We start from the raw sequence: 22,832 nt of genomic DNA on the forward strand, positions 1-22,832 counted from the left end.
GCAGGTTCTGGTTGGTGGAAGTTGTAGCAGGAGGAAGGTGCGAGGTCAATGATGTCGACAACGCAGCTTCCGCTAACCTGCCATTGCCATTTTTGTTACCCACTATGGGACGTGGAATCGACTCCGTGTCGACATGCTCGTTGTCCGGGCCAGCTCCAGAGTGGCCGTCACGTTGAGACGGTCGCTGCTCACCCGAATGGTCTTCGTCATCAGAGGTCTGAGACATATCGAGGACCGCCACAGAGCGCTTGCTCGGGACTTTAGACACCTTCTGACCAGCCTCAGGTAGAGCGTCACTTCCATGCTTGTCATTTGTACTCTTTCGCTCCTCACTGAGCCTTCGGAAAGAATCTGCCGACTCCTCGTCACAAAATGTGATAGTGATACTGTCAATGGCGCTCTTGTTCCCATTAGTGATCCTGTAGCCATTGTTTTCGAGATACTGGACCTCAACGATGCTCGAAAAGGAGGTTTCGGATTCTGATGCGACCGACGTGATCGACAGGTCGCTTGTCAAAGGAATGGAGAGCAGTGTCAGCATAGACGCTCCATTCGGGATGAGAAACGTGATGTCGTTCACGATTGTCGCTATGAAAGCGGAAGAGTATTGGAAGGATGCGCTGTCGCCACATTGTAGGCGCTGCACTCTGAAGATACGCCCAGTCCTGCTCGATGTCAGTCAAGATTCTTCGATATGACTATGCTGCGAGCATACTGTTCAGAAAAAGCACGCCCAACATCGGTATCGCTCAGGTGTTCAACTGCTCGACTCAACCAAACCGAATCCGCCTCCTTTGCCACAGGGAACTCGTCGATGATTCTTTGCGACCCAGGTGAGCTTTTCAAGGTCGCTCTTTCCGCACCGTTGTGAAGCAGCTCACGAACAATATCGGCGACCAGGACACGTAGTACATGGCTCTGGTCGGCTTCGAGGATAGAGGGTAACCTGTGGCTGGGTTTTGTCAGCGATGGACGTCAGGCGTAACGAGGTGCGTACAATTCTTGCGACTGCATGACAACTTCTCCCGCGGCCGGATTATCTTGAAGGATAACAGAGAGGAACTGAGCCGCCTGTAAACCGTATCAGCATTCTTCTTCGCTTGCAACTGAGTCCTGCTCACCCTCCAACGTAGCTGTATATCTTTGCCATCATTCGTGAGGTGGTGCAGGACGCAAGCAGCCAGCTTCTTGCTCACGTATTGGCTTCTCTCTCGAATTGACTCAGCAGTGACCGGCTCCGTCTGCACTCTGGCCATGAGGTTGCCAAATACCGTTTCATTCTTGTATTGTCGAACGGTTTCCTGTATGCTTTAGCACACTCGTGGCGCGAAGCGGTATTTCCCTACCATGAACAGATAGAGCAACTTAGACTGTGCCTGCGAGTTGGGATAGTATAGGACGATTGAGATAACCGAACACAAGGATGATGGGACAAGGCGCAGTATATTCTTCGGGCGGCCATCCTCTAGTATCTTTTGCAGGTCGCGAAGGTCATGGCTCTCGGTAGGCTGAAAGGATGGTCTGTACAGTTGTTTGATGTCATCTGGAACACTGCAGGATTCCGAGTCAGTACATGGCAATGTGCGGAAGTTGAAGGTATACTCGCCTCACAGGGCCTCTTTGACGAAAACCCGTCTTCAAGTAGTCCACGAGCGTTGCCATTGAAGCCGTGGAGGACGTCTGGTCCATTCCGCCGTCATTGAATTCTGACATGGTGCTCGTCTGAGAGCAAGGAGAGCGGAGAACAGATTGTCAACGTGTTGGGTTTCACGAGTTCAAGCACGTTGGGAGCGAAAGGCTTCATAACCTCAAGAACCTTCAGCACCAATGGCCGCCAAGAGCCCTCCATCGACAAACGGGGATGATGAAGCAAGCATGGAAACCGCAATGGACCTCAAATCTGAACATTCATCACATACAATCATATTCTTCGCCACTGCATCAGCCGTCATCATACCATTACCTCCACCACCGTCACCGAGCCATATTTAGGTTGCGGTACCTGCTCAATCAACGGCACCTTCTCGTCTATACCTCTCTTAAAGCAGTCATCGTCATCATCATCCTCCTCGGTATCGCCAATAGTCCTCTCGCCGTCTCCGAAAGTTGGCTCGAAAAAGCCATCATAGCTTGCCCAAACCGCGGTGAACATTGCCCGTAGAAAGGTTGCCAGCCACTTCGGATATGTCCCGTCAGGTCGAGCGAACAATGGCGCACTGCCCAGAAAGAACAGGAAAAGCGGAGCCCACACAGACAAGAATATGTAAGAGCCGAGTTGCTGCTTGACCGTGGTGAGATGATATGTACGGATCTGGTGGAGGAAAGATTGATACTCAAGAGGCAAATCGTGCTCGACAGCTCCATCTGTGATCAGCTTGAGGTATCGGGGACTAGGTTGAGCGTATGACTGATCCGGCCGTCTCTCCCCACTACTGGGAGCGAAGAGTGTGTGGGCTTTGAAGTAGTGACCAGAGGGAGTCCATGGAACATCCTCTGTAGGATCTCTGCTCAATGCAAAGCACTCGACAACCACGTCCTGATAACCCGAGCCTCCGCCTTCAGTGGCGATGATATGAGCATAGTCTTCTCTTGTGACTTCGTAAACAACACCAACCAAGCCCTTGTGCCAGCGGTCTTTATGGTAGTCCTGATCGTGTAAGTCATCGGAGAAGAGTGCGGCGCCTGAAGGGTCTCGGAGACGGGAGTTGGCAAAGCATGGTTCGGAGTATGGGATACCGGGTAGATCGAAGCTCAATGAGAGACTGGGTACCACAACATTGACCTGCGACAGCGGCCTGATGCCTCTTTTTCCGAGGAACGTCTCCGCACTGAGGTTGGAGCCATATCCAAGATACAGAAATGTCTCAGCACTTGTGGCGTTCTCTTGTGAAGCGGCAGGGCGTAACATTGATAGGTCAAGTGCGGTGTCAGTGAGGGACTGTTGTTGTCGTGCCGGCGACGTTACTGGGACTCTATTCGGATACCGTCTTCTCCCAAGAGGCATTGGCCTTAGGGAATCCAGCCATTCTCGCAAGCCTGATAAGGATGGACCAGGGACTTCCATGGTGTATATAACTCCGAAAAGATGCAGAATGCGTGATAGTGGGATCAGGATGCGCGAATGTTGATGATGTTCTTGATTAGGTAGATTGATCGTACGTGGGAAATGCACAGCTGTCTGACACCAAAGACATAGTGGTAAAATGGATCATTCGAAATTATCTTTTGACCGTCATTCGAAGAATTTCCAGCCGGGAGTCGGACGGAAACATTGGGGCCGATAAAGATAAGTGCATTTCCCGAAAAGAGACGTGGGATTTGGACCATATCAAACAAGCGACTGTTGTCCTCGTTCAGCACATGACTATGGATAACGTATAAAGTGAAAAAAGGTTCATTGAAACTCTTGCTCAAAGCAATCGCATCAAGCATTGTATTGATATACACGTCGTTGCCGCAAGGCCCCCAGACAGTGCAAAAATCCATTTGTGAGCTGGTTACAGGCGTATGCTCATCCACCATCTCCTCGGCAGAGCCCGTCGCCTAATCATGAGGTTGCCATCATTTTCTTGATCTCTGCAATCGCCTTTGCCGGGTTCAGACCCTTGGGGCACGTCCGTGAGCAGTTCAGAATAGTGTGGCATCTGTACAAGCTCATGCTGTTGTCCAAAGCTTCCTTGCGCTGTGCCGTCCGCTCGTCACGCGAGTCTGCCAGCCATCGGTAGGATTGCAGAAGGATGGCCGGGCCAAGATACTGGTCACTGTTCCACCAGTACGATGGGCACGATGTCGAGCAGCAGGCGCACAGAATACATTCGTAAAGGCCGTCCAATTTCTTTCTGTCTTCTCGAGACTGTCGGTACTCCTTGCCCTGTTCTTCCGTCAGCTCGCTCGTCGATCTGTCATAGTAGCAATACTCACGTCTGGTGATTTGGTGTCTCGTTGCAGATATGGCTTGATTGACTTATATTGCTTGTAGAATTGGGTCAAGTCCGGCACCAAATCCTTGACAACATAGGTGTGCGGCAGAGGGTAGATACGCGACTCTTTGGCTGTATCGGTTGGGATCCTGCCTGATATTTTTGTTAGCCAACCGTACCACCGGCCACAATAATGTAGACTCTTACAAAGGCAAGCTAAAGTGTTGATGCCATCGATGTTCATGGCACAGCTGCCGCAGATACCCTCTCGACAGCTTCGGCGGAATGTGAGGGTCGGGTCGACTTCGTTTTTGATTCTGATCAGAGCATCCAACACCATAGGGCCAGTCTTGTTGAGGTCAAGAGTGTAGCTCTGCATCTTGGGCTTCGAGGTTGGCTCGTCAGGATTCCATCGGTAGATGTGGAAGGTCTTGATTTTGCTGTCTTTATCCTTCGCGGGCTCCTCGACGGTGCCGGTCTTCTTTTCGGAAATAGGAGGTCGGCTTGCAGAGGTATCGTAGGACGAGTTCTCGGTCACGGTGGCATAGGATCTTGCGGCGAAGGAAGATCGGAAGACGGACCGGGTAGGCGCAACCAGGCGCGACGCGGTGCGAAGAGCTGCCATTGTGTTTTTTTGGCTTCCGACAGCGATTCTGCAGCTCGAGACTGAACGCAAGATGGAGGAGAGTGGAGGCGACTTGAGATGAACTGCGTGATTGAAGTGAAGAAGCCGAGTAAAGAGTAGTGGCAATCAATGGTGATGCTTTGAGTCTCGGGTGCCGGAGCCAATCAGGCGGCTTCCAAATAATCCTGCACTTACGCCAAGGTCAATGTCGAGTGCGAATGACATTTGACCATCCCCGGTTCCGGTTTTATCCCGCGCCCAAGAACATGGAGATATCCATATATCGTGAGCCCGCTCTACTCTGGAACGTTTGAGCAATATCTGAACGAGAACCGACCTTTTAATCCTGGACTTGATGTAATAACGTGCTGGAGGTGGCCAGCCAGGATGGCTACAGCGTGGCCACTGTTCTTTCTTCTCTGGATCTCGGATGGTGCAGACAAAATGCCTCGGCTAGCCATTCACGCCATGATCACGAAGGCCATGCTTGACTACGCATCGCCATGTTAATGGCTTCAAGGTGCTTCCACTATAGTCACCATCACATATTCGACCTGATCATGGTCTCGATATATTCATCCTTCGGTGCTATCCCCTGCGCAGTAGGATTGGCACTTTTTTTCTTGGCATTCCCAATTATGCAACCTCATGTACTCCCTCATGCTATTGTACTACCATTCATGCTTAACTACATACATTTTAATAGGAGATCTTTATGCCAATTAGTATAGCAAGGTCCATGAGTACATAGGTTGACACCACAGATCATATAACCCGTTTGAACGTTCCTTGATCGCGCCCTAGGTCGTGACTCGTTGATAACCTCCGCTAGGGGCGTACGTCTACGTATTGTAATACCCTTACTAGTAGTCTTAAGAGTACTTACTACCCTAGGTATACCGCCGTCGCCGTAGTATTCGAGATAGCCTATAGCCTATACCACGAAGGAGTAGGTGACGTATAAGTTACTTCTTAAATCGCTTATGATTACGTCTTTTCGCTCGCTTCTTAGTAGACTAAAACTTACGCTAGATAATAAAGCTATTAACGAGGTAGATATTAAATAGCTAGTATAGTAACGGCCGCTAACTACGTTACTCGTAGAGAAGATAATAGCTAAACTCGTGCCTATATTAATTAGTAATATCGATAGCGTTTATACCGTAGTTATAGTCTTCGATAAACAAGGGAATACGATAGTTTTTAATTTAGTTATCGCCGAATACTTCTCGCGCTATAATAGCATTAGTTAACAAGTCCTTTAGACGCCGTCGTAGCTATATAATAAAGTCCTCCTCTTTATGTACGGAGTAAGCTATCGTGATACTAAGGACAACGTTATTATTCTACTAGGCAAAGCAAAGAGCGTAGTTAATAACACTAGCGAGAAGACCGTCGTATTCAAGAGCTCTATTAATCTCTTTAACGTCGAGTAAAATCTATAGTAAACTAGTTAACCTTTTTCGTATTGTCTTTATAATATTTACGTCGAGTAGTAAGAGGGTATATACGACCTCGATATTTAGAAATAGATTATCTAGGAATAATAGCTATTTTCGCTAGGGAATTCGATTTATTAGTCTCTAATAGAGCCTTAGAGGCACTTGAAATATCTCCGCTAGGTAAATAGAATAGTCGGCGCTATACTAAGGGAATAGTACCTATTTACCCTTGATATAGTATTCGATACTTACCTAGCGTGAGTATAGTAGCTAATTATAATAGTAGCCTCCTTATATACCGAGTATTTACGCTTTATAGCCCTCTAAGATAAGTTTACTAAATACTTTAAGCGTATAAATCGATCGGCTATCGTAAGCGATTATAGCCCCGTTATAAGGAACACCCTAGTGTGATAGGTAGATAGAGTAATAGTCAATATAATAGGTATTGTATTCAGTAGTTAACTAGGAGTCCCTTAACCATCAGGTATTATAGGACTCGAAGCATAAGAGAAGCTAAGTCCTCTCATGCGAGAAGAGTATGCCTTATAGGCGCCCTTAGGGCCTATATCTTCGGGCGGCTCGGCTAGTATACCATTCCTAATAATTATCCCCCTCTCCGGGGCTTCTCGTTCTCGAGAAGTATTCCGCTATCTCATTAGGTAAGAGCTATACTCTAGGGCTTAGTAGTATAGCATTACCTAGTGGTGTCCTTATATAGTAGTTCTTAGCCTTAGGTTATAACTAGTAGCCTCGTATATAGTAACTCGTAGCCTTATATATAGTGACTCGCAGCCTTATGTATAGTGACCCGTAGCCTCGCCCTAATAAATAAGTTTTTATAGATTATATCGTACCTAATAAATATACGAGAACCTAGCGAGTCTATATAGTTTAGAGTACTACTTATATCTATTGACTCTCCCTCTCTTCTTTCCTTTCCTCTATATAATAGCAATACCAATAATATCTCGGTATATACTTACGCATTACTCGTATAGAACTCTCCGCTAACTAATATACTTATAGCTCTTATATTCTCTTAGTCGCCGCTTATCTATAAGTCTTAGTCGTTTCGCGTGAGATTTATTTCACGTTGCTAACTTTATGTTTTGTGTAGAATCTTAAAACACTTAACTATAAGTCGTATTCATGTCACGTAGTTTTCGCCTATACTAACTAATTTCTTTATAGCAGCTCCCTCTTCTTAACTAGTAGGTACTCACTAGTTTATAATCGGGTTGCCTACTAATCGCAGTAGTGTCGGCTATTATCGCTACGCCTATAGTCCCTAGCCTTAGTAGTATTGCCAGTAGTACCGATAGTGGCCGTCCTCCCGGTGATGGTAGTGAGAAACGTAGTAAGTTCATATACGTATCGCATACGACTCTTCAACTAACCTACGGTAGGCCCCCCGGATAATGCTCCTACCCCCTCTCGCAAGACTCGCAAGAGAGTTAAGCGCGGTTTACCCTACTAGCGATACCTCCGCCGCCTCTACGCTCAGCCCGCCAATACTCCTATTAGTAGCGGCCAGGGCTAGGCTAGCTAGCGAGTCAACTACGAGTATCCTAAGGGCTATAATCGCTGCCGGTATTACCGGGGTAGCAATCGGACCATCGTCCAGTGCGCTTCTATGAGTTGCATATATATTATATAGTAATCGCATACTAACCGCTTTAGGTTCCGGAGTATTTAGAGGGTCGTGCTCGCGACTTGCTCGCGACCAACCGTCGCCTTGTTTAGGGTGAGGCTAGTATTACCATAGCCGCTATCGAGACGTAGGCGAGGGTCCTCGACCTTGAAATAACTGCCTACACCCGCGAGGTGAACCGTACTACTCGTGCCGCCCGTGCTGCTCCTGCCCCTATCGCTACCGGCTCGCCCTTGACTCCTATCTCGACTCGCCTATTACTAGCTCCGCCTAATGCGCTATTAATACGGTCGCTTACGGCTAGCGTACGAGATACTACTGCTCCTCCTATCTCCCCCCCTATCGTTATTAATATAGATATTATCTAGGCTTTAGCCTATTTGACTATAAGTGTTAATTACGAGTTGCCTACGAGTCACTAACGAATTCTAGAATGCCGTCACTACGGCTACTACTTCTCTGGCTTCGTTAGAGTCGCGTATAGGTCGTATAGAGGCCGCAACCTTCTCTAGCTTCGGTAATAATAAGCCTACGATATCGTCGTTATCGTCTAACTCGGAGTAGAGTCGTACGTAACCCGTAGGTAGTAGGATAGGTAGTTACGATAGTTGCTTATCGCTTACGACTTAAAGCAAAGTCTTAGTGAGTTGTGTTTTTCGGTAGGGCCTAGGAGTAGAGGGTATACCGCTCGTAGTGGACTCCCCTACAACCCCTTATAGAGTATAGAGGGTTAGGGCGTTAGTCGAGATTTTTCAGATAGTTTTGCTCTTCGTAGGGAGCTCGCTATGGCCTCGCCTACGCCCCGCGGAGGTATAGTATAGGAGCGTAAGTCGAGCGTTAAATAGAACTATTCACCCGCTCTTCGCCTCTAACTCGCAATCTTTTCCCGTACGTTCGCAAGGTGTTCTTTTGGTTCCTAGGAGTCGTTAGCTTCTCTAAAACCTTTCCACCTAATATAGAACTATTGCTCCCCTCTACGGGTGCGCTCGCCTAGGATCTAGTCGACCTCCTACTTAGATCCGCTTCTACCTTACTTAGGTCTGGCTAGAGAGTTACCTCGGATTCAGTAGTTAGTAGAGTTACAATATTATAACTACTTTCAGCCGGATTAGGGCTGCTCTGAACTATCGACCGAGTAAGCACTCCCATAAGGACGTCGTTGTCTACTCGTATACGACCTTCGTCCTTATCTTCCTTAATTAGTATACGATATTCAAGTAATGCCTTTAGAGGACTCTTTTCTAGGAGATCTTCTTTTACTATATAATCTAGACGGCGGGAAAGCCCGTCTGCTGGGTTATTCTTTCCTCGTCTCCACTGGATATAAAAGTCGTATACGACTAGTACTTTAGCCCACCGTATTTAACGCCTATTTAATACCTTCGTAGTCATGAAACTCTATAGCGCTTCATGGTTCGTAAGGATAATCGTGCTAGTCGTAGGGGCCTTAAGGTAATGTCTCTATATCTTGAAGGCGTGCATAATAGCTAATATTTCCCTATCTCCTATATAGTAATTCTTCTTAGCGTCATTTATTTTACGAGAGAAGAATATAACCGGCCTCCATAGTGTGCGACCCCCTTGCGACTCGTAGGCTTATATTAGTATACCGCCGATAGCTTGGCCTAAGGCGTCTACTTCAACGCGAGATTGTTTCTCCGGGTCAAAGTGAGCTAGTATAGGCGCTGTCTTGAAGTAGTTCTTTAGCTTGCGAAACGTATGCGAAGCGTCTACGGTCCACTCGAATAGTCCTGTTTTCTTGCTAGCGATTATCCCCTTAAGGAGGTTTATAATAGGAGCTACTACTACCGAGTATCGATAAACGAACCCTCGATAGAAGTTAGTAAATCCTAAGAAAACCTAGATCTCCCGGAAAGTCTTTAGTTTAGGCTATTCTTCGATCGCCGCGACCCTACTAGGGTCTATCGAGATATCGTCGACTTCTACGCGATACCCTAGAAAGTCAACTTCTTGCTTAAAGAACTTATACTTCGACAATTTTATATAAAGGCTATAGCTCTTTAGCTTCTTAAGTACGAGTAGTAGATATTTCTTATGCTCCTCTTCGTTGGTACTAAAGATAAGTATATTATCTATATATACGATATAGATATTATCTAAAAGGCCTCGAAGAGCTTTATTAATATATCCCTAAAAGGTCGCTAGGGCATTTATTAAACTAAAAGGCATTACTAAATATTCGAAATAGCTATATCGCGTACAAAACGTAGTCTTTTAACGATCTTATTCTACGACTCGAATACGATAATAGGCGTCTCGAAGATCCAATTTAGAAAAGACTTTGGCGCTACCTAGACGATCTAGAATTTCAGGAATCAGGGGAAGAGGGTACCTATTCTTCTCCGTTATCTTGTTAAGCCTACGGTAGTTAACATAAAGTCGTAGGCTATCGTCGGCCTTAGGTACGAAGAGAATAGGGGCACCTACTAAGGATTCACTCGGTTGAATCTACCCCTTTTCTAGGCTTAAATTAAGATACTCGCGAAGGACTCGCAACTCCTTGCTACTTAGGGGGTAAATAGGTCTATAGGGTACTATTTCGCCCTCCTAAACAGGGATTTTATGTCGTGTCCTAGTATCGGTAGCGAAAGGGTCGCTACTAGGTTCCTAGAAAACCGACTCGAAGGGCTTTAGTCTCTTATCGAGTATAACTTCTAGGCGAGTCGCTTACGATTCGCTTTCTTCTAGCGAGCCTTCCTCGGGAAGGGGCTATATATAAGCTATCATAACTAAGTCGGTATTTAACTTAGCCTATACCTCCGTAAGCGATATTTCTATTACCTACGAGTCTCCTTCGTCTCGGAAGCTCTATATGTCGCTTAACTAATCTATTCGGAGGTTTATATCCCTTAACTAAGGGAACCCTAGAATAGCGTTATAGGATATAAGTTCTGCTATAAGGAAGTCTTGGTCGAGTCGCTTACGAGTTCTATAGGAGTTAGCAATTTGAGTTTCTAGGCGATACTACCTATAGACTCGAATGGATTAGTCGGCTACCGTGCGAACACGAATATTAGGGTCGGTAGGGTGCGCCCCTATTTCGGCTACTAATAGGTATCCCAAAAAGTTCGCTTACGCCCCGCTATCGAGTAGCGTCTTTGCCGTTCGTACCCTATGGGGACCTATTAGCTTAATTTAGAGGGTAAGCGACTTTTGCGTATCGCTGTCTTCTACGATTCTCTTACTAGTATCTAGTCCTAGCGCTACTACGGCACTTAGTAGGCTACTCTTTAGTTTTTTGATTGGCTCGACTCCTTGCCTTTACCTTTTATTTTCTTTTTCATAGGCGAAGAGGATGCGTCACTCTGTTTTGTTGGACGCGACCAATAGTCTCTTACCCTATGGCCCTTTTTTCTATAGTTTCGGCATTCCCCTTTAAAGGGCGCTAGTTTTTCTTTCTCCTCGCCTATTCGAACCTTCTTGCTTAGAGAGGGTAAGACTCGCTTAGTCCTTACCTACGACTTATATATTGTCTTCTTTATCGTAGGAGTAGGACTTCTCGTGCTAGTCTTATACTTCTCCCTTACGACTATCTTCTCTAGGCGTTGTGCTAAGGCTAAGACCTATGCTCTTAAAGTAATGCGCTTAAGGTCCCGTCGAACCGTATCCCGTAGGCCTGGTGTAAGGGTATAAAATAGTCTCTAGCCCTCGCGTTCATCCTCTATAAGAGAGCCGATCTCCCCCTCTAGGAGTTCTATCGTATTTACTAGGTCCCGCACCGCTTAATACGATTCTTGCTTAAGAGTCACTAGCGATATAAGGGCTTCCCCCTTACGTATATTAGCGTTCTTAATAGTATCCTTACACTATAAGATAAAGTTAGTCTATAAGATAGGGAACGTAGCCGTAGCGTTACGATCTTATCGCTATCGGATCTAAGCGCGATCCTTAAGGCCGTTAGCTACGGCTCGTATACGATAACCCTAATCTAGAACGATATAGGTAGGAATTATATCGAATATAGTCTTCTAACTATTGCTAAAGTCGCGTAGAGCTTTTATACTCTTCTCATTAAACTTTAGGGGAGGTTTTACTATCTTCAATGTTTTTTGTAACTATTCTTGATCCTCTACGCCTTCCGAGAAGCTATGGAGTCGCTTGCGACTCGGTAGCGTTGTGCCTTCGATTTCTATATACCGCGACGGTTCTCTACCGGTACTCTCCTCTTCCATAGCGAGGATTTTATCCCTAAGTCGCTTACGTTTCAGGTCTACCCCGAGGCTCTTCTTTCTCCTTAGGAGTTATTGATACTCCTTACTCTCTTCGTCCTTATTATCCGAAGAGCGAGGCGTATTGTTCTCGCCTACGAGTTGCTAGCGACCTCCACGCGACTCAGGTCCGGCGTTGGTAGGTTATAGGTCGTCTTCGCCTGGGTCAACTCTAGACTCCGCCTGGGATGACCTAACCTCCGTCGACGATACCCTTTGTCTCGGTATCGCCCTTTCTAGGCGACGTTATGTCGCCTACGACTATTACTTACTCCGACCGATCGTAGTGAGATGCTTCGAGAATGTAAGGAACACCCTAGTGTAATAGGCAGATAGAGTAATAGTCAATATAATAGGTATTGTATTCAGTAGTTAACTAGGAGTCCCTCAACCATCAGGTATTACAGGACTCGAAGCATAAGAGAAGCTAAGTCCTCTCATGCGAGAAGGGTGTGCCTTATAGGCGCCCTTAGGGCCTGTGCCTTCGGGCGGCTCGGCTAGTATGCCATTCCTGACACTCGTCGATAGTAAGCTACGATAACGGCGTAATAGCTTCGTAACAATTAGTACGTACGATTAAGTAAACTAGCTTGATCTTGTACTACTAGAGGTCGCTAAGTTATCGAGGTTATATAGTATAGAATATAAATCGATAGATTTACTCTTAACGTACCTACGATATAAATTACTCTATGAAGCTACTAAATTCTATCTATTAGTCCTATTTACGCTTATCTATATAATTATCTATATAAAATAGTAGACCTAGCCAATAGAGAAGTTCCTCTCGCGTTAGTAGAGACCAACCGCGAAGGTTTCCTTAGGTACCTTCTATTTAACTAATAGCCCGCGTATTTATCGCGTTTACTAAGGCCATGAGCGATGCCTCGCTAATGAAACGTATAAAAAGGCTAAACGGGTCCCTCTCTAGCCAACGGATAATAAATGCCGTTGATTTAACTTTTATTAAGGGCGTATACTTAGGTAGTAGTTAGTCTACGAGATCTTTAACAGCGGATAGAGCCGTCTCGGCAACTAACCGCGTTTTTGGCGCAGGAAGCCGTTTTTCTTACTCTTTTTTAGCTTTTAGGCGTGGAGTAGCAATATCCTGCTCCCAAATAAGTTTTGGGTGTTTTATACGTTCAGAGCGCCGAGTGGTAGTTATATTTACTATAGTAGGAGCATACAAAAGTTAACTTAGTTGGGGTAAACAACGCGTGTCGTGAATGCCAAGAAAAAAAGTGCCAATCCTACTGCGCAGGGGATACGTAAACATACGCGCCAATCGAGACCGGAATTATGACCGCACAGGTTTCTATCTCCGTTGTCAGCAGGTCGCGCTAGGTTCAGACATATCGGACGTAGTGCGCCTTAATGCTCTCTCTGAGCATATCAGAGGCGAATCAAATGGTCCAGCGGAGCATCAGTGCCAATAACTCAAGGTCAAGAAGTCAAGGAGCACACATATAAGGCTCATCAATTCTCATACTCACTTGCAACCAGTCTGGGATCTTTCAAGTAATCCAAGTTTGAGAGCTTGATTGCAGGGTCTTCATTCTTTAAGATGTTTGGAAACTTCAAGAAGCCAGTTTGGCTCATCACAGGATCAAGCAGCGGAATCGGACTTGCCCTGACACGTTACGTCCTCTCGCAGGGACATAAAGTCATAGCAACCTCTCGAAACCCTTCCAAGACCCCAAATCTGGTGTCTGAGGTCGAGGAACAAGGAAGTAAATGGCTCACCTTGGACAACACGCAGTCCAACCAGAATATCAAGGCAACAATTGAACGAGCTGAATCCTTTTTCGGCGGCATCGACATTCTGGTGAACAATGCGGGTTACTGCGTACTGGGTGCTCTTGAGGATACCCCCGACGCAGAACTCGTGACGCAGATGGAGACGAATTTCCTCGGACCCGTGCGAATCATGCAGGCAGTAATTCCGGGCATGAGAAGCAGACGATCAGGAGTCATTTTGAACGTGTCGAGCACCCAGGGATTCTGTCCCAGCCAAGCCTGCGGTGTTTACGCTGCGAGTAAGGCTGCGCTGGAAGCTGTCTCCGAAGCTTGCAGTGTCGAAGTGTCGTCCTTTGGCATTCGAGTGCTCATCATAGAACCAGGGGCTTTCCGAACGAACTTTAGCAGCGCCAATTCTGCAAGAATTATCACGCCGTCAGAAGAGTATGCAGGCCAGCATATCGTCGGCCAGAGATTAGCCCAAATCGCACGGCTGCCGGAGGTGGCTATGGGAGATCCAAAAAAGGCTGCGAGGGTGATGTTTGAGGCCGCCACGGGAGAAGGGGACGCTGGTTCACTCATCAAAAGCGAAGGGCTCCTCAGGATCATCATTGGCCCAGACAGTTGGAAGAGAATAGATGAGAAGGTGGATGAGTTGAGACGAGGTACAAACCTGCTCAAAGAAGTTGCTACATCGACAAACTTTTAAAATGAAGCTTGTTACTATGAGCCCTGATTTGCTTGAGGCCATATACAGTGAACAACAACTTCCGCCCGTGGTGACATACATGCACTTGACTGGTCTGCGCGGCCGACGTCTGAACACCTAGGTATTTTCGGAAAGATTGAGATTCAGTCGGTGTCCGAGATCAGACATGCTGGCGCCCAACTTTCGACTAACACTATCCCAACCGGTAGATAAAAGTGTTTCAACCCGATTGAGTGCCAACGGGACCAGGAGGAGTGTCTTCGGACCCGAGGAGGTCGCCAAAGTCCGCATATTAAATCTAAGTGAAAGCTGAACGAAAAACCCATTTCTGGGGTAAGGGGTCTTTCCCAAATAGATCAATGGACTCACCGCAACTTGACCAAACCGATGTCGGGAATGTTTGCGAAACGCAGCCCGACTTCTCATTCTATTTGCCGGGAGAAGCAAAAGAACTGGCCACGGTGGGGTTCTGCATGCGGAGGTTGTGCTCGTCATGCATTATTTCCGTGTGTGTTCTGCACGGGAGTACTCATAGAATGGAAGCCTGTCGCGAAGGCTTCCGTGAGACATCAAGTCGCGGTCATATGTCGACGATTAATAATCTGACTGATGCAAGCAAACCACCATGTCGATGAGTTGTTCAACCATATCGTTTAAGGCCACTAGGCAACATCTTCAATTGATTCTTCGGCGTAGATGAAATGCTTGTTGGGGTGGAGGCGAAAAAAGTCCCTGCAAGAGTTGTTGCCTGATGGGATCGCTAAGCATCTCGGGCGGGTAGTCAGATGCGCAGATGGCAAGCTTCTGCCTAGGCGCTGGAAGTGCCCAATTTTGGTTCGCTGCTTGTAATTAAGCATGTCGCTACGGGGCCTGCGTCCAATTGACACGCCTGTAATGGACATTCTTTCCGTCCAAATGCGGGGCATCGAAATGTCCATGACCAGGGCCGTGCAAACCCACCTGCTGCGCTCGTTTGCCGCTTTGCCGGTCAACATGACTGCAGTTTCTATTACGACAGTAATGCGAGTCGCTGATCAGTCATGTCCGGCTGCAGGTCGTCCCGAATACATATTTTGCCATAGTCGCCTTTGCTCGTTAACCCATATCATCACCATGGGTAACCTCACCGACGTTGCCCACTCACCTCTCCGCTTGCCTCTGCAATAACAACCCAAATGTCGGCCAACATGGCGCGTTCGTCGGACGACGCCGAAGACGTCAAACGCGCACTTGAGCAAGACAATGTCGAAGAGGAAGATTTGGCGCAAAGAGATGAGCCGACACAATATTTGGAAGCCCCCAGGGACTTGCGAAGGACAGGTCGTGGGAAGAGCGAGGATAGTATGCGTCTTGAGAAAATCGAATCTGCGGCTACCACTGCCACCGAGGCTACCGACGCCAGTGCTGCTGTGCATACAAAGTCCAGAGAACCGGAAAAGACACCATGGCACCACAGAATAAACCCGCTTCGTCGTGGAGCTCCACCGCCTGTTCCCGAAGAGAGAACTGTTTGTCCCGAATACAACGCCAGCTTTCTCAGCCTCGTGACTTTTCAGTGGATGAATCCGCTTATGGTACGAGGTTACAAGCGGACAATTGAAGTAAACGACATCTGGCTTGTCAACCCTGACAGAAGTTCCGTCTCGATGATTGATCTTTTGATGCCGGCTTTCAAACGCAGAGTTGCTCGAGGGGAACGGAATCCGCTCCTTTGGGCACTTTTCGATACTTTCCGGGGCGAGTTCCTGCTAGGTGGCGCTTGTGCATTGTTCTCGGCTCTGTTTCAAGTCTTCTCCCCTTTCACCACACGTTACCTGATTCAATTCGCCTCAGACGCATGGTACGCACAACAGACGGGACAGCCTGCACCCAACATTGGGAAGGGTATTGGTCTTGTGATTGGGATTACGTTCATGCAAATGTGCCAGTCAATGTCCACTAATCATTTCATCTATCGTGGAATGATGGTAGGTGGCGAGTGCAGAGCGGTTCTGATCAATGCCATTTTCGAGAAGTCTCTCGTAATTTCGGGCAGAGCCAAGGCTGGCGGCAAGGCTCTTCAAGATGAAGAGACCTCCAACGGTATGGAGACCACCGATGCTGAAAAGCCCGCCAATCGACCGGTACTTGCTCGTGCCCTATCGAAGAAGCTACATCCCAAAGGTGGAGCTAAGGTCACACCGGACAAAGGATCAGGAGTCTCCGGAGATGGTACCGGGTGGCACAACGGGAAAATTGTCAACTTGATGAGTGTTGATACGTACCGTGTTGACCAAGCTTCAGGCATGTTCCATATCATGTGGACATCGCCAATACAGGTTATTGTGGTGTTGGTGGTGCTTTGCATCAACATCGGTTACAGCGCCTTAGCAGGCTATGCTCTGCTATTGATCATGTTGCCCCTATTGACCACAGCCATCAAATCTCTACTGATGAAGCGAAAGAAGATCAACAAAATCACTGATCAGCGTGTCACTCTGACTCAGGAAATCTTAGCTTCTGTTCGATTTGTCAAATTCTTCGGGTGGGAAACCAGTTTTCTCGCCCGTCTGAAGGAATTGCGGACGCGGGAAATCAGAGCCATCCAGGTGTTGCTATCGATCAGGAATGCCATCAACGCAGTGGCCATGTCTATGCCAGTTTTTGCCTCGATGCTGGCCTTCATCACGTACTCGTTGTCCGATCACGGCCTGCAACCATCGCGAGTCTTTTCGTCACTTGCGCTTTTCAATTCCTTGCGCATGCCACTCAATCTGCTACCACTGGTGCTGGGTCAAGTCACAGACGCACAAAATTCTCTCCAGCGTATACAAGAGTTTCTTCTTTCCGAAGAGCAGAAGGATGACGTGACGTTCGACGACACTATGGAGCCCGCCGTTGAAGTCGACGAGGCTTCCTTCACGTGGGAACGTGGTGCGACTCAAGATAAGGAGAGAGCGGGAGCTTTCCAAAGTAAGGGTGAATTGATGGCTGCGAAGAAAGCAGAGAAAGATAGGAAGAAAGCTGAGAAGAAGGCCGAGAAAAAGGCGCAGAAGGAGGCAAAGAAGAATAAAAAGTTGCCCACTGCGTCCGATGAAGACATTGCGAGTGAGACCACAGCAGTCGAGCCATTCAAATTGCATGACATCGATTTCGCTGTCGGTAGGAATGAGTTGTTGGCTGTCATTGGAACAGTTGGTTCTGGCAAGACTTCTCTGCTCGCCGCACTTGCTGGTGATATGCGAAAGACAGGCGGGAAGGTGAAGATGGCATCGTCTCGGGCCTTTTGTCCACAATACGCATGGATTCAGAATGCGACGTTGAAGGAAAACATCTTGTTCGGAAAGCCATACAAGGGAAGATGGTACAGAGACGTGATCGATGCTTGTGCTCTGAGACCCGATTTGGACATTCTTCCTGCTGGAGATCAAACAGAAATTGGTGAACGAGGCATTACACTGTCTGGTGGCCAGAAACAACGCTTGAACATTGCCCGAGCTATCTACTTCGACGCTGATATCATACTCATGGACGATCCATTGTCGGCTGTTGATGCCCACGTTGGCCGGCATATTATGGACAAAGCGATCTGTGGGCTCATGAAGGATAAATGCCGTATACTTGCGACCCATCAACTTCACGTCCTTTCCAGATGCGATCGCATCATCTGGATGGAAGATGGCCATATTCAGGCTATTGATACTTTTGACAACCTGATGGAGCAGAGCGTCGACTTTCAGAAACTAATGGCAACGACGGCTCAGGAAGATGTCAATGTCGCCAAACCAACTGAAGAAGAGGAAGACACGGAAAAGAAGCCCGAAAAGAAAACCAAAAAGGGCAAAGCACTCATGCAACAGGAAGAGCGTGCCGTCAAGTCTGTCAGCTGGACAGTCTGGAAAGCATATATCAAGGCGTCAGGCTCGCCCCTTCTGTGGCCGTTGATTTTCATCTCCTTGATCCTGTCGCAGGGATCCAACATTGCTACCAGCTTATGGCTCAGTTGGTGGACAAGCAACAAATTCGGATTTTCGGAAGGCGCCTACATCGGCGTTTATGCTGCTCTTGGTGTTTCGCAAGCGATCCTGCTGTTCGTATTTGCTACGATCCTGTCCACGAGCGGTACCAATGCAAGCAAAACAATGCTGCAGAATGCCTTGACGCGGGTTTTGCGTGCGCCAATGTCCTTCTTTGATACGACACCTTTGGGTCGAATCACGAACCGATTCTCCAAGGATGTGGATTCGATGGACAACAATTTGACGGACGCCATGAGAATGTATTTCCTCACGCTGGCCATGATTACGTCGGTGTTTGCTTTGATCATTGCGTATTTCCATTATTTCGCCGTGGCACTGGGCCCCTTATTTATATTGTTTTTGTTTGCTTCCAGTTACTATCGAGCGTCGGCACGGGAGATCAAACGGCACGAAGCAGTTCTTCGATCTACGGTGTTTGCGCGATTCTCAGAGTCCATATCTGGAACGGCATCGATCCGAGCATATGGCTTGCAGCGTTATTTTACAACGAGAATGCGCGAAGCAATTGACGACATGAACTCGGCATACTATCTAACATTTGGAAATCAACGTTGGCTTTCTACCCGATTGGATGCTATCGGAAACATCCTTGTTTTTACGACTGGCATTTTGGTGGTGACGGACCGCTTCAACGTCAATCCTAGCATAGCAGGGTTGGTGTTATCATACATTTTGGCTATTGTACAGATGATTCAATTTACGGTGCGACAGTTGGCGGAAGTCGAGAACAACATGAACGCTACGGAACGAATACATTACTACGGCGCTAATCTGGAGGAAGAGGCACCACTGAAGCTGCGAGAAGTGCCGGATTCGTGGCCTCAGTCGGGAGCTATTTCGTTCAACAATGTGGAAATGAGGTATCGGCCCGAGTTACCTTTAGTACTGAAGGGGTTGGATTTCCATGTCAGAGGTGGCGAGCGTATCGGCATAGTCGGCCGTACTGGCGCTGGCAAGTCGTCCATCATGTCTGCCCTCTTCCGTTTGACGGAGCTATCGAGTGGTGAGGTCAAGATTGACGACATCAACATCGCCTCCGTCGGTCTCTACGATCTGCGGTCGCGCCTGGCTATCATTCCACAAGATCCTACGTTGTTCCGAGGAACAATTCGGTCAAACCTTGACCCGTTCCAGGAGCACTCAGACCATGATCTATGGTCAGCCCTTCGGAAGGCTGATTTGGTTGGGGAAGAAATGCCTACACTGGACGAAAAGACTGGTCGACCTCATACGGCCGAAACTGCGGCAACGTCGACTTCGAATGTAAACGTCCCAAACAGTGGCGCGAACCGCATCCAGCTTGATAGCCAGGTCGAAGAGGAAGGCTTGAACTTTTCTCTTGGTCAAAGACAACTGATGGCTCTGGCACGAGCACTGGTCCGGAACTCACGAATCATTGTCTGTGACGAGGCGACTTCATCTGTCGACTTCGAGACGGACGAGAAGATTCAACGTACCATGAGAATTGGCTTTGCGGGCAAGACAGTGCTTTGCATTGCGCATCGTCTCAAGACCATCATCAATTACGATCGGATCTGTGTCATGGACCAGGGTAGGATTGCCGAGCTCGACACTCCGATCAATCTGTTTGAGGCTAACGGGATATTCCGTGGCATGTGCGACAAAAGTCATATCGTGAGGGAGGACTTTTTCCGAGAGTCATGATTGATGTGTGGCCGCTTTCACAAAAACATAGCAGTCGTTTATCGAGCAAAAACGATAATGAAGATTTCAAGTTCAAAGTCTGCAAGGTCAGCTTGTATCGTCCTGCCAGATGGTCACGGTGATTTGTGGTGATGTGTATTTCAGGTGACGTCGCACTCTAGAAGACCTATTTGGAAAAAGGTGGATGGAGTGACAGTGACAGATTTCATGGATGTGTGGCACTGTGGCTGAGTAACTGACTAACTCCGTGGAGTGGCACGAATGGGCAGGGCATACCCCAAAGAGGTATCAATTTTCAGGAACGAGATTCAATCAAGCTTTCATCTGCCCTGTGGGCACAGGGGTGGACACTGCACAAGCACCACCCGGACTCAGCCCATCCGTGCGTTTGTCCCTTCGATCGTGTTTTGACATATATTTCGTCACGCGTGTAATAGATCATTGTTTGTGGCGACACGGGTAGCATTACACGGCCATGTCAATCGAGCACATCTTTCGTATACAATCTACCAGAGATGCTTCAGCTATCGTTAGTTATGCTCAAGCCGTGAAGAGCCTACCCTTGTCGAGCTGATCTCGTTGTTGATCGAGGCCCTGGCACTACGAAGTTACTTGTACCCATAATTGGGCCATAAGCGGGCATTAGGCCTTGAGGTACCCCGGCTTGACGGTCTTAACTAGCCTAAAGCGAGTTTAGCCCCCCGGAAGTTCCCAACCGTCTTGTTGATCCCCACTAAGGTTTGCATCAAATTTGCCCATGTCTGAGGCCTGTTCAATTTCACCTGCATCTCCAGTGACCTGCTCAGCTCCAATCGAACATGCAATCTGCTCGTTATCGTAGAGACATGGGCCACATGGCACAGCCTCTATTGCCAACAGCCCGCTGTCAATATTTTTGTAAATCCACCTAAAGTGGGTGTCCCTTTCCGTTCGTTATCCCCCTGTGACGCGCTGGCTGAATGCTTGAGACACCCGCCACCGCCTTGATTTGAGAAAGTGCCGTTGGATACACTGACTTCCCTCCCCGGATCACCCCATAAGAAAGACAGAGTGCAATCACGATCCACTGACTCTCTGTCGTTTTGCCATACCAGCCCTCAACACCTCACCTGATCCAAAACATCTCAACTGAATCATTTCATCCCGAGACATTCTTGCTACCAACAGCCTGTTTCCTCAGATGGACTCTTAATCGACACACCACTCGGCACATTGCTTTAGCCTTACCGCCGGCGTTCGTTTCAACAGATCAATACTCAGTTACTTGCACCTCTTCATTCGACATCTGCATTTAACAATTCCACAAAGTCAAACATGGCCTTCGAAACAGTCCACGAAGCTACCGAGCTCACTGAGCAACAGCCTCGTATCTCCCACGAGCAAACCAAATCCGATGCCGATTACGACCCTTGCCAAACTGCCAAAATAACCTCCCCTTTCTACCTTTACAAGCACGACTCTCCTCGACCCTCCTTCGATGTCAGCAAATCAACGCCTAGATTGTCTCAACGGGACCTCGAAGCTGGCATGAACGATCTGTCACCGAGCGTATCTCAAGAGAAGCGAGACGCGCAAAGTTCGGAAAACCGAAGATCGCGAATTCAGGACAAGAAGAAGCAATGCTTGACAAAACCTAAACAACGTGGCTGTGCGTGGTTAAAGCAATTGCCCCCCAGACAAAGGCTGATGGTCAAGTTGTTGATTGCCCTGGTCATTATTGGTGCTATGGTGGGCCTCGCGGTGGGAATCACAATTGCGGTACATGGTGGAGTCTACAAGAATAACAATCAGACTACATCGATCGGTTGAGTGGTTCAATCTGAGAGGTTAAGAACGACGATTTTTTTTCATCATTACCGAAGCAAGGAGTACGGAGTCCATCAAGCGTACACGTTATTGAATATGAAACAAGGATATTTGTTCAGGCAGAGACTGGTGCTTCTCACAAAGCGGTACGGACCACAGTATTGAAGTCGCTGATTGCGTCCGGTGGGACGTGGAATGGAACTGAGGTGGCGACACGGGAATAGTAACAAATACCAAGGTTACTACGAATGGTCGAAGAAGTGTTCTGCGTTCAGGAGCTACAAGCATGTAATGACGGCTATCGAGACCACAGCAGGACGAGACTGGATTGCATTAACGGAGGCAAAGGTCTTCAGATGTGGTAATATTGGCTATGGCTGTCTAGCAATGAATCGAAATGGCACGAGCTCATCCTCGAGCCTTCAATTGTCGATAATGCTCACGTGACTCGCCTTTTGGTACCACCACAGTGGTTCCTACCGGCACGCCACTCCCATACAACTCAGACAACCTCTGCGCTGCGGTGGCGACCTGCGTACGGGTGCTAACCGCGCGCAACTCGCGTAGTACTCCCGTACGTAGATCGGGATTCAAACAGTTCACGAGAACCTAGGCCTTTTGCTCCTCTGCCGATAGTAAAGGCAGCTTATCCTCGAGGCCCTCGATCATAGCAACAAGAGAACGAACGTTTTGATCGCCCTAGCGTAAATCCTTAAGCTTTAAGGATACGTTAGCTATGCGATTCGTAGGATCTTGAATTATATCGCGATAGTACTGCTCGAAAGCCGCTTACGTAATAGGTCTCCGACCCTATTTTCCGAGCGTACCCTAGGTAGATAACGTAAGATCTCTAAAATACGATACGGCGATAGCTACCTAATCGTACTTCGTTTCGTCGTCGTCCTCGTCGTCAAAAAACACTTCATAGCCTAATAGGAATTCACGATATTCCTTAAGGCTTAGTGCCTTATAGATAGGCGGCGGAAAACGTCGACGATACCTATATTAGTTAAACGACTATAACGT

General features: G+C 47.7%; 6 protein-coding genes across 6 annotated transcripts; 4 read left to right on the forward strand and 2 right to left on the reverse strand.

Annotated features, from left to right (window-relative positions):
• Positions 1–1,852: 1,852 nt before the first annotated feature.
• EDD37DRAFT_120319 (uncharacterized protein) lies at positions 1,853–3,473 on the reverse strand. The gene has a single exon (XM_062809317.1). The coding sequence runs from the start codon at positions 3,062–3,064 to the stop codon at positions 1,952–1,954; it is 1,113 nt and encodes a 370-aa protein (XP_062667393.1). The 5' UTR covers positions 3,065–3,473; the 3' UTR covers positions 1,853–1,951.
• Positions 3,185–4,851, reverse strand: EDD37DRAFT_120325 (succinate dehydrogenase iron-sulfur subunit, mitochondrial). Its single transcript, XM_062809318.1, has 3 exons — positions 4,128–4,851; positions 3,922–4,073; positions 3,185–3,871 (listed from the first exon to the last, which is right to left on the reverse strand). The coding sequence occupies exons 1-3, from the start codon at positions 4,543–4,545 to the stop codon at positions 3,548–3,550; spliced, it is 894 nt and encodes a 297-aa protein (XP_062667394.1). The 5' UTR covers positions 4,546–4,851; the 3' UTR covers positions 3,185–3,547.
• Positions 4,679–5,307, forward strand: EDD37DRAFT_638288 (uncharacterized protein). Its single transcript, XM_062817094.1, has one exon. It carries the CDS (start codon positions 5,049–5,051, stop codon positions 5,274–5,276), a length of 228 nt encoding a protein of 75 aa, XP_062667395.1. The 5' UTR covers positions 4,679–5,048; the 3' UTR covers positions 5,277–5,307.
• Positions 5,308–13,161: 7,854 nt separating this feature from the next.
• Positions 13,162–14,375, forward strand: EDD37DRAFT_120438 (uncharacterized protein). Its single transcript, XM_062809320.1, has one exon. The coding sequence runs from the start codon at positions 13,435–13,437 to the stop codon at positions 14,314–14,316; it is 882 nt and encodes a 293-aa protein (XP_062667396.1). The 5' UTR covers positions 13,162–13,434; the 3' UTR covers positions 14,317–14,375.
• Positions 14,376–15,250: 875 nt separating this feature from the next.
• EDD37DRAFT_638297 (ABC multidrug transporter) lies at positions 15,251–20,375 on the forward strand. Its single transcript, XM_062817095.1, has one exon. It carries the CDS (start codon positions 15,492–15,494, stop codon positions 19,998–20,000), a length of 4,509 nt encoding a protein of 1,502 aa, XP_062667397.1. The 5' UTR covers positions 15,251–15,491; the 3' UTR covers positions 20,001–20,375.
• A 775-nt stretch (positions 20,376–21,150) lies between these two features.
• EDD37DRAFT_120469 (uncharacterized protein) lies at positions 21,151–21,905 on the forward strand. The gene has a single exon (XM_062809322.1). The coding sequence runs from the start codon at positions 21,315–21,317 to the stop codon at positions 21,807–21,809; it is 495 nt and encodes a 164-aa protein (XP_062667398.1). The 5' UTR covers positions 21,151–21,314; the 3' UTR covers positions 21,810–21,905.
• Positions 21,906–22,832: the final 927 nt, after the last annotated feature.

This window comes from Exophiala viscosa (assembly GCF_022695815.1).
Source record: "Exophiala viscosa unplaced genomic scaffold EDD37scaffold_10, whole genome shotgun sequence".
NCBI lineage: Eukaryota > Fungi > Ascomycota > Eurotiomycetes > Chaetothyriales > Herpotrichiellaceae > Exophiala > Exophiala viscosa.